The 15682-nt window shown below is 44.0% G+C and overlaps 1 protein-coding gene across 1 annotated transcript in view; it reads right to left on the bottom strand.

Annotated features, from left to right (window-relative positions):
• Nucleotides 1–15682, bottom strand: part of grm7 (glutamate metabotropic receptor 7) — a gene marked incomplete at both ends in the record, with an annotated part of 210728 nt that overhangs the window by 50146 nt on the left and 144900 nt on the right. Inside the window, one exon of the mRNA XM_079217911.1 lies at nucleotides 10441–10580. Coding sequence (XP_079074037.1) covers nucleotides 10441–10580 — 140 coding nt within the window. The remainder of the gene's footprint in view (nucleotides 1–10440; nucleotides 10581–15682) is intronic.

Genomic DNA, 15682 nt, shown 5'->3' with positions numbered 1-15682 from the left:
ACGAGGGGATTTTCATCAAAAATAAAAATCTTTTTCCTCCATTTTAGTAATAAAATATTTTATTAAAGAAGCTCTGAATGCTGTGTGAATAAACGCCTCTGTGGAAACCCTCAGAATTTATGTAGGAATGAAAGAGTAAAGTTTGGTGATGTCAGACTTGTGGAGATTTCTGGATCACAGTCTCATGGATAGAAAACAACCTTTATGAAAAGATCGTCAAATACTTACAAATATTACTAAAATAGTCAGGTTTAGGAAAACAAATCTTTGTTTGGGTTAAAACAAGTACAGAAGTGCTGACTGGGGCGACATGTGAAATACATGAATGATCATTTCACACAGATTGGGTGTGAAATGTTGGACTAAACTGAGTCAGAAACACGGATGCAGTTGTTTTGCAGGTTGCATTCGCAGAGAGTTTTAAAATGACAACAGGCGTCTTCTCCCCAACAACACCTCCAGATGATTCAGCTGAGAGGAAGCCATCTTCAGATCACCTGCATCGTAATCCCAGGAGCTGCACTTCACTTTGGTTTCAACATTTTTGTAAGCGGTAGAAACCGCAGCCTCAGATGACCCGCTGCCACTCCGGATCACTTAAAAGGAATGAGATGAAAACGTTGTGTACATTAATTGGGAGGGAGGGCAGTGCTTTCCTCCACAGGTGAGAACTCCTCTGCCTTTGTTCTCTCATTCAGGGAGTTGAATTAATCTGAATAAAACACTCTGCTAACTCTTCTTCAAAGAAAAGTTACAGCTGGGGGTTGTGTGTGTGTGTGTGTGTGTGTGTGTGTGTGTGTGTGTGTGTGTGTGTGTGTGGTGGGCATTTAAATAAACATATTCCTTTCAGCTGCATTCCCAAGACACAAAGGGTAAGGCCAGCTCAGGCACAACATTACAGAGATGAAAAGTGAGACAGTATCAACGAAAACAGGCGCCGGCAAACTGTTTCCGCTCAATTTACCTTTGAAACGAATGTTTTTCTTCTTGTTTAGAATGTATGAGGAAATACTGGGAATCAGACTTCATTCTCAGACAATGGAAGTCAATGGAGGGACACCGGCATCATCTCTTCTGGCTGCTTTCCTCAACGCGCCGCTGAACTAAAACACACAAAAGAAAGCTAACAGACGCTAACAGACGCTAACAGACGCTAGCAGACGCTAGCAGACGCTAACGCCCTGCTGTGGGCCGTGAGACAATCTGACATCGGGTCCAACTATTGTGCCGACATTCCTTCCTCTGTTTATGTAAATTAGTTTGTATTATAATAGTCTTAGGACTATTGTACAGGTGAGGAGAGAGATGGACAGGTGAGGAGAGAGAGAGAGACAGGTGAGGAGAGAGAGAGACAGGTGAGGAGAGAGAGAGACAGGTGAGGAGATAGATGGACAGGTGAGGAGAGAGAGAAAGAGACAGGTGAGGAGAGAGAGAAAGAGACAGGTGAGGAGAGAGAGAGACAGGTGAGGAGATAGATGGACAGGTGAGGAGAGAGATGGACAGGTGAGGAGAGAGAGAGACAGGTGAGGAGAGAGAGAGAGAGACAGGTGAGGAGAGAGAGAGACAGGTGAGGAGAGAGAGAGAGACAGGTGAGGAGAGAGAGAGACAGGTAAGGAGATAGATGGACAGGTGAGGAGAGAGATGGACAGGTGAGGAGAGAGAGAGACAGGTGAGGAGAGAGAGAGACAGGTGAGGAGATAGATGGACAGGTGAGGAGAGAGATGGACAGGTGAGGAGAGAGAGAGACAGGTGAGGAGATAGATGGACAGGTGAGGAGAGAGATGGACAGGTGAGGAGAGAGAGAGACAGGTGAGGAGAGAGAGAGACAGGTGAGGAGAGAGAGAGACAGGTGAGGAGAGAGATGGACAGGTGAGGAGAGAGAGAAAGAGACAGGTGAGGAGAGAGAGAAAGAGACAGGTGAGGAGAGAGAGAGACAGGTGAGGAGATAGATGGACAGGTGAGGAGAGAGATGGACAGGTGAGGAGAGAGAGAGACAGGTGAGGAAAGAACAAGTCTCAGAAAAAAAGCTGTGTTTTTGGAACCGAGGCGGCTGATCCTGGACCTGTTCAGGAGAGACGGAGGGTCATCTCTCTCTCTCTCTCTCTCTCTCTCTCTCTCTCTCTCTCTCTCCCTCTCTCTCTCCTTCTCTCTCTCCCTCTCACAGATCGAGGTCACATGTCATTACTCCTAATGAGGCTCAGCCCCCATCAGAATCTTTCCATCTCTCTCCGGCTTTCAGACACTAAAGGCCGGCAGCAGCAGATTTCTGAGCATTACAGATAACGCTGCTGCTGAAAAACAGAAGCTGAAGACGCAGTAGTGAGATATTGTCCCCAAAAAGTAAAAAATGAAAGCCCCAAACGCTTTTGAAGAAATTTGTAATTTCGAGCGAATTATGTTTTCTGCTCTGCAAGAAAATGAAAATGTGAAGCATTAATATTCCTTTCTCAGACCAAACAGGAAACACATATTTGGTGCTGCCATTTTAAATGTGTGCTCATATTGTGTGTTACAGGCGGCAACCTCCGTGTCTTAAAACCTGCATTCTCTCTCCTGACCACCAGGGGGCGACTCCTCTGGTTGTATAGAAGTCTATGCTTCATGTGTTAAAGCTGCATTCTCTCTCCTGACCACCAGGGGGCGACTCCTCTGGCTGTATAGAAGTATGTGTATGCGTCATGTGTTAAAGCTGCATTCTCTCTCCTGACCACCAGGGGGTGACTCCTCTGGTTGTATAGAAGTCTATGCTTCATGTGTTAAAGCTGCATTCTCTCTCCTGACCACCAGGGGGCGACTCCTCTGGCTGTATAGAAGTATGTGTATGCTTCATGTGTTAAAGCTGCATTCTCTCTCCTGACCACCAGGGGGCGACTCCTCTGGTTGTATAGAAGTCTATGCTTCATGTGTTAAAGCTGCATTCTCTCTCCTGACCACCAGGGGGCGACTCCTCTGGTTGGATAGAAGTACAATACACTCATAACATACAGATGTGTAGCAGCGTGTTTTTATATCCAGATCATTATAATTAGCCTCAAATATTGATAAACAGCAGCTCAAAATGTGTTTTTAAAGGGAAACTGATATATGATGAGCACACAGTGATCTAAAAAAGACACAAAACTCTTGTGTTTCCTGGAAGAAGTACTCAGATCCTAAAAACCCCAAAAACAAAACAATAGTTTATAGTTCTGCATCCAGAATCCATGCACTGAAAGTATAACCAGGTGCGACAGCAGCCGCCTCCGTAATCTCTTAATCTCACACTCGCAACGTGATGTTCAGCTTGTTTCCAACTTTTTTGTTGTCGTCTCAGTCGTCTGCAGTGTTTGTTCGTGTCTCTATTCATTTACCTCACAGACAGCTGGAGGATTAAGAAAGACAAGTTCCCGGGAGGAAGTGTCCACCTGTCTCTGCGTTTTACACTCTGAGGTGCATTCTGAATCCAGTTTTATTAATGAATCTAAATCACGCCACTGCAAGGCCCCATTACAGGGCCGCCGTCTTGGCACAAAGGACGAGCGCTCCACAGTCGGGATAACTGGAGGTTTTCCTGTTCATCCCAACGGCGTTCTGGACTAAACATCTGTTTCAAAGCACTTTTAGCCACTCAAAATTGAGAAAAGCGACCTTTACTTTTTCCCTGGACCTTGAACGCATCTAAAACCACATCAGCAGGCGAATGCAGAAGCAGGCGGCCGTTTTGATACCAAGCATTGGCCGGGCGATTCATCGTCTCAGCATAAAGTAAGTCATATTTCAATATTTGGACGAAAGAACATATATTTTGCACTGCAATGTGTTTGATAACATGTGAATGCTTTGGCGGATTGTGTTTTTGGTGGTATGGTTTGATTCTGTAGGTCTTAATCTTTCCAGAAATGTGCACTATTAGCCTGTTAAGGCACCGGAAAATACTATTTAAAAAAAATCTGAGTCCTTTTGGCGGCATCTTGTTCATACTCATGATTTTTGCTCATATTTATGGTCAAACTAAATGTACAAATATATATATATATATATATATATATATATATATATATATATATATATATATATATATATATATATATCGTTTTTTTTGCCAAGGATTTGCTGGTTGGATAGAGATAATAAAACAATGGGTCTGATATTAATTCCTGGTGCTGTGACCCCTGGAACACCTATACAAGAGGCAACCCCCCTAGGCAGAGCTTAGTGAAAGCTGGTCCTCTGCAGGTTCACCACGACCAGAGACCTTGTCATTATGACCAACATCACTCACAGCTGATTAAAGTGCAGTATTATAAACTGTATGGATGACATGTAGGAGAGGGAAGACGCTGGCCGGGTGAAGTGAGACTCACTCTGGAGACAAAGGGGCATCAAGAGCCACATGGAGGACTCAAAGCCTCTCATTGTCATCTCTGAAGAGACCGACTGCCTCTACTGTGGGGGTCAGAGATTACAAGTGATGAATTGAATTAATCTCAATTGAGGCGGAGAATGGGATGAAACGACGATCCGCAGTAGATGTCAAAGGAGAGGAGGGGAAATGTCCTTCTCTTTAATGATATATTAAACCCTAGCCCTAATCCTATTTATTGTTTGAGTTGTGTTTAGTGGTCGTACATGGAGATTATATATCATTGTAGCCCTGATTGTTATGTTTAATTTGATACCAACATGTTTTTTGGGGGGATTTATACCATGTTTTATTTCTTTATTTGTACCTTGTGACCTGATATAAAAGGGTCCCCTAATTAGGCTCTACGACGTGTTACATCTCCGTTGTATTGCCTCGACGATCCAGCTGCGTGGATATGAAACGTGGGTCATCAGAGATATCGCCGTGCCGTGGCAATGTGCAGAGTCATCGAGAAAAACTGCCTTTTTCTAAATGAAGCTGGTAATCCTGCATCGTGGGCATGAACCATTTAATCCTCCCCGATTACATTGTGCTGCAGCTGTGGCCCGGAAATCCAGCATGTTGTTGGTTCCATCGGCCATTGTGGATCTCCCGTAAATCATTCATTTGTTTTGCTGGACTGAATCAATGGTTTTATCATCATAACTACACACCATGTCAATGCTTTTAGAACAACCGGCTCATCGCGTTTAATTGGCGATAACAAAGGTGAAGAAGCATCAGGGCTTTCTTTGCCCCGGAATTTTATGGGAAAAAATCTTGTTAAAACTATGTTTTCCTTTAATATACTCCTTAAAAATATGTATATACTCAAATTCAGTAAGACATAAGGCAGTAAGTATTTATTACAAAGTACGAGGTCGCCATCAATGAACTCTAAATGCAATTTTAAATGAGTAATAATACTGCAAAGTGCACTGCGTTAAAAAACTATGTTTTATTAAACTACCATTCAGTTGGTAAAATAAAAAATATATGGATGAATAGAAGGAAGGAAAGATAGATGGATAGAAGGATGGATGGATAGACAGATAGATAGATAGATAGATAGATAGATAGATAGATAGATAGATAGATAGATAGATAGATAGATAGATAGATAGATAGACAGACAGAAGGATGGATGATAGATGGATGGATGGATAGATAGATGGATGGATAGAAGGATGGATGGATAGATGGATAAATGGATGTATGGATGGATAGATAGATGATGGATAGAAGGATGAATGGATGGATGGATGGAAGGATAGGAGGATGGATGGATGGATAGAAGGATGGATGGATAGATGGATAAATGGATGGATGGATGGATGTATGGATGGATAGATAGATGATGGATAGAAGGATGAATGGATGGATGGATGGAAGGATAGGAGGAAGGATGGATGGATAGAAGGATAGAAGGATGGATGGATAGAAGGATAGATAGATGGATGGATAGATAGATGCTTTCTTCATAACAAGAGTACATCTACATGTTTCAATACATGAACAACCTCCATGATGAAAAGAATAATGGAAAACAAATATCTGAGTGAACACAACAAACTCACTTCCTGCCACTAGTTTATTATTATTATTATTATTATTATTATTATTATTATTATTATTATTATTATTATTATCTCACTCAGAAGAGGCTGAACCAGTGAGCTGCTCTTTAAAACTAGTATTGCAGTGATGAAGTTCAGAAGACGAGAACGACTGAATTCACCGGGTCCAAACACACAAACAACAAAATGGAGTCTGTCTTCCAAATGATCAGTGAGCTAATATGCAAATATAATCCTGTAGATGGAAAAGCCTGTGTGTGTGTGTGTGTGTGTGTGTGTGTGTGTGTGTGTGTGTGTGTGTGTGTGTGTGTGTGTGTGTGTGTGCGAACAAGTCGTCCCGCTGAAGATTACGACGACAAAAACCCCGACAGAGACCCAACAGACCGAAACTCTGATCGACCCATTAAGTCACAGAAAAACCCACCAGCAGGGAAGAAGAAGAGGAGGAAGATAAAGATAAAGAAGAAGATAAAGAGGAAGAAGATAAAGATAAAGAAGTAGAAGATAAAGAAGAAGAAGATGAAGAGGAAGAAGAAGATAAAGATGAAGAAGATAAAGAACAAGAAGAAGAAGAAGAAGATAAAGAGGAAGAAGAAGATAAAGATGAAGAAGATAAAGATAAAGAACAAGAAGAAGAAGAAGATGAAGAGAAAGAAGAAGATGAAGAAGATAAAGATAAAGAACAAGAAGAAGAAGAAGAACGTGGCAAACAAAGACATAATGATATTGTTCTACATTTGTAGAAATATGTATTTTTTACATAATGGGTGTGGCACATGAGGATAGTTCCGTACAGAACATAACAGAACAAACAGAACACACAGAACCACATGGCAGACCCTTCTTCCCCTCAGGTTCCTCTCCTCTTCTCAAGCAGAGGTCACTGACCTTCTACAACATGCTGATTGCTCTGCTGCTCCTCGGCTGACTCTCATTAGCTCTGACTGGAGCCAAGAGTTCAGTCATGTATTGTCTGTAATCTGAGAGCCACACAACACACCCAGAGGAGGAGGAGGAGGAGGATGAAGAGGAAGAGGAAGAGGAAGAGGAGGAGGAGGATGAGGATGAGGAGGATGAGGAGGAGGAGGAAGAGCAGCAGCTCTGCAGCTCTGGCTCTACCGGAGCCACCAGGTGAATAATTCAGGCGGTGAGGGAGCGGAGGCATGCACAAGCAGAGGAAGGATCTCACGTCAGCCACAGCCTCAGGAAACATGGCCGCTCTACGACCGCTGAGGAGGAGACCTCACCACCTCACCACCTCACCATCTCACCACCTCACCATCTCACCATCTCACCACCTCACCATCTCACCACCTCACCATCTCACCATCTCACCACCTCACCATCTCACCACCTCACCACCTCACCATCTCACCATCTCACCACCTCACCATCTCACCATCTCACCACCTCACCATCTCACCACCTCACCATCTCACCATCTCACCACCTCACCATCTCACCACCTCACCACCTCACCACCTCATCATCTCACCACCTCACCATCTCACCATCTCACCATCTCACCACCTCATCATCTCACCACCTCACCATCTCACCATCTCACCACCTCACCATCTCACCATCTCACCACCTCACCATCTCACCACCTCACCATCTCACCACCTCACCATCTCACCATCTCACCACCTCACCATCTCACCACCTCACCACCTCACCACCTCATCATCTCACCACCTCACCATCTCACCATCTCACCATCTCACCACCTCATCATCTCACCACCTCATCATCTCACCACCTCATCATCTCACCACCTCACCACCTCACCACCTCACCACCTCACCACCTCATCATCTCACCACCTCACCATCTCACCATCTCACCACCTCACCACCTCACCACCTCACCACCTCACCATCTCACCACCTCACCACCTCACCACCTCACCATCTCACCACCTCACCATCTCACTGTGCAGGCAGAGGGCTGTGAGCCCAGCGTACATCCATAGGACTTTTATTGTGAAAGGTTCAAACAGAGGAAGTGCACTGCAGAGCTTCTCTCTCACTCTGCTCACATTCATATGTTTGCGGTTAGAAGGAAGGAAGGAAGGAATGAGGAAAGGAAGGAGTCCACTGCGCAGGGCGTAATCCTTCTCACTGTACACTTGGACCGCATATTTTTGAATGAATTGTTACTGATGCATTAACGTGTAAGCACAATTCTTAAATGTTGTATATCCTGCCGGGTAGACTCATCCATAACAAACGGGATGCTGGGTAATCCCCAGTAGCCCCTCCCACCAACACACCAGTGGTTTGATGTGGTTCCTGTTCTGACTTGGTGGTTTTTTACTCTGTGTTTTCACTCCATAAGCCGGATTTTCCGTGCTATGTGCACATCTCCACAGTTTTAGTTTACATCAGCATACATCCCATAATATGAATGCAGTTCTCTTGCAGATTGATCTCCTCTGGTTTAACACAGTGTACACTCTTGCTGGGATCAGACACGCGCTCGTATCCACGGCGTCAGACCGTATTCTCCAGAGCAACGCGGCGGCTTCGCCCGACTTCCTGCAACGCAGCAGCTGCTACTGAAGGACGCCGCTGTTAATAATTCAGCATCGCTTTGCTGCTGAGCATGAAGCATCTCTGGGAACTGAGAAACAGACGCTACTCCACAGGTGAGGACATGACAAATGTTCTCCGCATTCTGTTGTAAGGACACGTTTTATATCCAAATACACAAAAAACATTCAGATATTCGGTTGTTCTGCACCATTCTATCTTGTTCTGCATTTTCTATCTATACATTGAACAAATGTACTACCTCTCTGTGAGGTTGTACTTTCAGCTCAGGCTCTGAAAGGTGCCTGCATTCTCTCTCCTGACCACCAGGGGGCGACTCCTCTGGTTGCATAGAAGTCTATGCTTCATGTGTTAAAGCTGCATTATCTCTCCTGACCACCAGGGGGCGACTCCTCTGGTTGTATAGAAGCATATGCGTCATGTGTTAAAGCTGCATTCTCTCTCCTGACCACCAGGGGGCGACTCCTCTGTTTGTATAGAAGTCTATGCGTCACGTGTTAAAGCTGCATTCTCTCTCCTGACCACCAGGGGGCGACTCCTCTGGTTGTATAGAAGTATATGTGGCATGTGTTAAAGCTGCACTCTCTCTCTCTTCTGACCACTAGGATGAGACTCCTCTGGTTGTATAGAAGTATATGCATCATGTGTTAAAGCTGCATTATCTCTCCTGACCACCAGGGGGCGACTCCTCTGGTTGTATAGAAGTCTATGCTTCATGTGTTAAAGCTGCATCCTCTCTCCTGACAGCAGGGGGCGAATCCGGTCGGGGCTTGGAGCTAAATGCTAACACTAGCATGCTAACCTGAGTCCGCGTCGGCTTCTCTCCCTTCATCTACTGCTCTCTGCTCTGGCCCCGGTGATCACTCTCCTGCGGTGTGGTCCGCTCGGCTCCGTCGTGCCGAGTCGGATCAAACGGCCTAATACATTTGTAAACCTCTCACACTATCAGATAATCTCCTCTGACTCTCTGTCCTCCAATTAGGAGGCTGTGAGGACGGCCGGCTGCGGTGTGAACCGGCATGATCGTCCTCCGGCGGGATGCCGGCCCGGCTCGGATAACAACACATGACGGGGAGAGGAACATGTTTTATTAACAAAGATGGATGCAGATTATTTACATCTGCTGGGAGGAATGTTTGCTCTGTTTGCCTTTAAAACTGCAGTAATTACCAAATGTAACGTATTATATATTTTTTTTTTTAAATAATATATTTTAATATATATATATATATATTTTAATATCATATATTCTATAATAAATATATATATATATATTTTTTTTAAATATATATATATAAATATATATGTTTTTTATATATATTTTAATATATATGTATATTAATATCGTATTTTCTATAATAAATATATATATATGTATATATATATTAGAATATATACATGTTAGAATATATATATTATAATAATATAATATTATTATTTATATGTCTATTTAAAGGTAGATTTTTGGTCATTTACATCATTTTCTAATACATTTGGGAAAATCTATGTTTTTTTTCTTGAATCAGAGCATGTGTGGTTGAAAACTTGATTTAGAAACAAAATATTTGGAAATTCTGCCGCAAATCATCAATAAATTGAAAAAACGTTATTGACACACTGCGGTTCCGCTGATCTGTACGCAGTATAAAAACATACAATTATTGTATTTTTGATGAATGTGCAAATGTTTTTTCTGGGTTATCGTTTACAGAGATGAACAAAACAAACAAACAAACAATGAATGTAGGTGTCGTCTCGTTTCTGTGAGAACGTCTTCAGTGGGACTGAGATGAGACAAGAGTGACTGAAGAAAGCGGTAAAACTCAGAGAAAAATAAAAAAATTGCCAGAAATAAATGTGCTTATTCTCTAAAATGCTATTCAAGGAGAGACGAGCAGTCTAGGTGAAGAGCAGTCGGACTCACGTTGAGCAGCAGCGTCTCGGTCCACTGGCCGATCACGCGGTAGCCCGGCCCGCTGACGTTGCTCCGCTGGTACTGGAACAGGTCGTAGCGCCCGGGGGCGTCGCCGTTACGGTTGAAGGTCACGGACGTCCCGGCACTTCCTGTGGAGGTCAACAGAGCCAATCAGAACCGATCAATGACCCGATCACCCGATCAATGACCCGTTGAATGACCCGATCACCCGATCGATCAATACGCCGATCGACCGGCCTGCTCTCTAACGACCACGTAGATTATTAAACGGTTAAAGGACTGAATTTAGACGGTTTGAATCTCACACACACACACACACACACACACACACACACACACACACACACACACACACACACACACACACACACACACACACATTTCTGTCCTTCTATCTTTGTGAGGACACTCCATTACTCCCAACTCGAAACACGACTCCATTCTGAACCCTCAAACTGATCTTTGAAGAAGAGAAAGAAGGAGGATGAGGGATGGAAGAAATGAAGATGGATGGAAGAAGAAATAAAGGAAGGAAGGATGGACGGATGATGGATGGATAGTTGGAAGGAGGGAAGAAAGAAAGATGATGGATGGAAGAAACAAAAGAAGAGAGGATGGATGATGGATGGATCATCAGCTCCTCATCCTCTGTTCTGATTTGTTCTCTCCATCAGAGTCTCAACCCGTAACCCATCTCAGGAGGAACGGTGGTCGCTTTAAAAGAAGTGAAGTTTAAAGCTCTGAAGGAACGTATAGGACGGACACACACACACACACACACACACACACACACACACACACACACACACACACACACACACACACCTGACATTAGGTTGTTTTTGGCACTTCCTCTGAGACTCCTCTGGCAGGACGGGTTGTCTCTCTCCCTCTCTCTCTTTCACCCCCCTCTCTCTCTCTCTCTCTCTTCCCTCTCTCTCTCTTTCAGCCCCCCCTCTCTCTCTCTCTTCCCTCTCTCTCTCTTTCACCCCTCTCCCTCTCCCTCTCTCTCTCCCTGATTCCTCTGTTCTTTCGCTGCCTGCCCTATTCACTTTGTGGGCCAGGAGTCCTCTGTCAAGTCTGTATTAATGTAGGGAGAAAGAGAGGGAGGGAGATAGAGGGAGGGAAATAGAAATGTGGTGAAAAGAGGAAGAGAGAGAGAGAGAGAGAGAGAGAGAGAGAGAGAGAGAGGGGAGGAGAGATAGCAGCTTCCTCTCTTCAAAATGAAAACATGAAAAGAGAATTTTTCTCAGGTCAAAAATAACAGTTTTGGCAGGAAACTCTGCAGCTTCCGTCTTCACATCTGTTTCTCTGTGACGTCTGAACCTCCTGAGCAGCTGCAGCTCTTCTTCTTTATTCTACACTTTACTTACATTTCACTTTCTTTCTTTATTTTGTTTCATGCCTTCGATTGACCTTTAAGTGGTTTTCACACCTGTGTTCAACGCTCTCGTCCTCCAGCCTCAGCCGGCTCTTTCCCCGCGTGACGCATTGCTCACGTGAGCGTGCACGTGAGCGTGCACGGCGAGGCGTTATGCTGCGTTCACAACAAACGCGTCGCGAATGTTACTGGCGCCTGAAAGAGGGCGTGGCTTATCTCCGTAAAAGCAGTTGGGAATGGTTGTGGAAAAGCGTATTTTGGGATGCGGGTGAAACAGACAATAGCACTTTCAGTTCACGCTATATTTAGAATATTGTCACAGCATTATGGCCGTTAGACAGCTCCTTTTCTTTTGGGGAACTTAAGCCGTTATTTGTGATTCCCTCGAAGGCACCAGACTCCTTTGACAAAAACAGTAGTTTAACTACGCGTCTCCTCTGTTCTGCTTTTGTCAATGGAGTCTGGTGGCCTTAAAGGTTGTATCAGATCGAGCTGACGGCATCATGTATTCCCTCAGTCTGTTTCTGCTTCACCCATAGACAGGAAACACACATAAAAACAGGAAACATGCATTGAAAATGTGCATACAAACAAGTGTTTGAGATTTAAAATGTTAAAGGTCATCGATTTCAGACGGAAGCAGCTTCTCATTTGCAGCCGGCGTCTATTTTCCCGGCTGCAACAACAGATTTAACGGGGAGACGAGGAATGTGCTTATTATTTTTGGGGTTGGTTTTGATTATGATGTGCTTCTTACCAGAGGACGGACTTCACGAGATGTTTCTTTCACGAGTCGTGTGTTTTTATGAATGTGTGTTTTTATGAATGTGTGGTTTTATGAATGTGTGTTTTGTATTTATGGGGCGTGATCATTTTACGAGCGGCTCCAGAACCCGATCACCGGCTCCTCCTCGCTGCTGTAAAGGATCTATCTCAAAAAGATGAAGCTTCATCCAGTCCTCTGATGGCAAGCCAATATCCAATATTCAATATCCAATATCCAACCCGGATCTCACTCATCCAGGACCCGGACATCCAGGATGAGGAGCACTTATCTGGCTTCTGCTCTTTCATCTCAATCCAACACATTTCAATACAGACGTGTGTTTTTCTTCTTTTCTCTCTTCAGGTGACACATTTCACATCTGCTGCTGAAGATGACGATGAAGGTGCTTTTTAGAGTGGTTGTCTGTATCTGAAGTGGAAAGCAGTAATGGGGTCATGTGTGCAGTAAATGCAGGTAGAGGCAGCGCCTATGTGTGATGGTGTCGGGGGAGGAGGAGAAGAAGAAGAAGAAGAAGAAGAAGAAGAAGAAGAAGAAGAAGAAGAAGAAGAAGAAGAAGAAGAAGAAGAAGAAGAAGAAGAAGAAGAAGAAGAAGAAGAAATGCTGTCCATTATTTCCATTGACTGCAGTTACATAAGAGTGAAAACGTGCTGCCCAAGAAGTCTGTTTCTTCTACCACGACATCAAATGGTGGCATTTTATTTTCATAAACGTTGGAGATTTATTTAGGAAGAATTCTCAGTAGCTGGAGAAGAAGAAGGTGGAGAAAAAGAGAGGAAGACGAAGATGAAGTAGAAGAAGAAGAGCTGCTAAGGTGTACCTAAACAGTTGTGCTTTCTTCAGTAGAAGAAGAAAAAGAAGAAGAAGAGGAAGAAGAAGGAGGTGGAGAAGCAGGGAACATCAAAGTAGATGAGGAGGTGGAGAAGGAGGAGACAAAGAAGAAGGACGAGGAGTAGAAAGAAGAAGATGAAAAAGGAGAAAGAGGTGAAGAAGAAGAAGAAGAAGAAGAAGAAGAAGAAGAAGAAGAAGAAGAAGAAGAAGAAGTAGAAGAAGGAGAAGGAGAAGGAGAAGAGGAAGAAGAGAATGATTGGCACGAAGGAGAGGAAGAAGGAGAAAGAGGTTAAGAAGAAGGTGAAGAAGAGGAAGGACAATATGATTGGCATGAAGAAGAGGAGGAAGAAAGAGAAAGAGGTGAAGAAGAAGGTGAAGAAGAGGAAGAAGAGGAAGCAGGACAACAGTCATGGCCTTAAGAAGAGGAGGAAGAAGGAGAAAGAGGTGAAGAAGAAGGTGAAGAAGAGGAAGAAGAGTCTCGTGGTCGAGCTCTTTCTCCGTCTGTTCTCCTTCATGGACAACATGGCCGCTGTGGCCCCGCCCTCTCTGTGAGTCCAACAGCAGGTTGATTGACAGCTGATGCCAGAGAGGCTCTGAAAGAGGAGCAGAGCTTCAGAGCCGCTCCATTATGAATTCCTCTCCACGCCAGACGGCTGCTGGAGATCAATACTCGGTTAATAGCTGCCACAGGCGACGCCCACAGGCGACGCCCACAGGCGACGCCCACAGGCGACGCCCACAGAACACGGGTTTGTTCCTCAGTCGGTATTTAACTCACGAGGGTTTCAATACGGGAAGGAAGCCCCAGCCTCTCGTGGAAAACTGAGAGTTTTACTTGTTGCGTGGATCATTTTTATTTCTTTTGATTATTTCTAATTGATTAAGATCTGGCTGAACCACACTGTTAGGAAGTCATCCAGGAGCCGCTTCCTCCTGGTGATTATGAAGACTCCGATAAACGAAGAGTGAGCAGTTCAGCCGCCACTTTCATTTTAAATTAGCACTCTGGCGGCTTCGCTAATTACCTGATAAAAGGTATTTCTCTGCAGGGGCAGATTCCTGAGACTCTGTCTCGTGCATTACAACTATTCCACCACGCCAAGTCTGAATAATAATAATACTACAGCTGCAAGTAAATCATAATTATGTTCACAAAAAGGTGCTAAATGTGTTGAAATAAATTATATTATCTATTACTACGTATTACTATACAAGAGTTGAAAATAACTGAACGCATACTAAAAGTAAATGTGTCATTTAATTCTTGCAACAATTAATAAATACATCGCAAATTAAATGAGACTTTTAATACCTATAATACTATCTATGATTATCTGGTGTAACTTAAATAAAATAAATATACATATAATAATAACAGGATGACAGGCCGTGTGTCTGGATGGAAAGACCCGCCCCTACTCTAATTCTGATTGGCTGTATCCCTACGCAAACATTGGCCGAGCTACGATGCTAACCGGCTAGCGGAGAGCGACTCACGCGTTTGTTCCCGAAGTTTAAAGGTGGACTCTGAACTCTGAAGCAGCAAAGAACACGCTTCCCTTCTTCCAATGTTGAAGGTGACAAACCAACTGTGGAAACATTCTAAATGTTCCTTAAAACAGTTTAGAGGCTCCACAAAAATCCATCCAACTTATTATTGAAAAAAACAATGAAAAATATAAATAATTCCTCATCCTGAAGTTCTGTTTTTCCTGCAGTATAGTAACTTTTACCTGCACCATGGGTCATAAAGGTGCACAGTTCTGTCCACATTAATATGCATGTCTGTTGTATTAATGTGTACATGGATGAAGCCCATTAGAAGGGTTCGGGCCCTAAATGGGGCCCAAGATGAAACAAGTTGTAATAGCCACTGTTGTGTGATGTGGAGTGTTGGGGGGCGGGTCAAGAGGAGGGTTAGTTACCACAAGACACAAGGAGGCCATTACTTTTTACAGCGTGAGACACGAGGCGCCGCCTCCCTCGCCGCCCAGCACCGCCCCCAAGTGGAGGGTTGGTGAAGCCCCCTGTCCCCGCCCTGCAGACAGCAGCTCCCGCCTCGCAACCAAAGGGCTGCGAGTATCTTAACGCAACCATTAAACGTGTAATCGTGCTTTAGCTGCAACAGCTTGCAATGCGTGTTAAATCTCATCTCTTAACCGTGCCGAGGAAAGATGCTTTCACAATGTGTCGGGCAACACAAATGATACGTACCGGAGCTTGATTCTCCTTTT

This window comes from Taurulus bubalis (assembly GCF_910589615.1).
Source record: "Taurulus bubalis genome assembly, chromosome: 5".
Lineage (NCBI taxonomy): Eukaryota > Metazoa > Chordata > Actinopteri > Perciformes > Cottidae > Taurulus > Taurulus bubalis.
The sequence above is the reverse complement of the archived record's forward strand: the minus strand, read 5'-3'. Positions and strand labels throughout refer to the sequence as shown.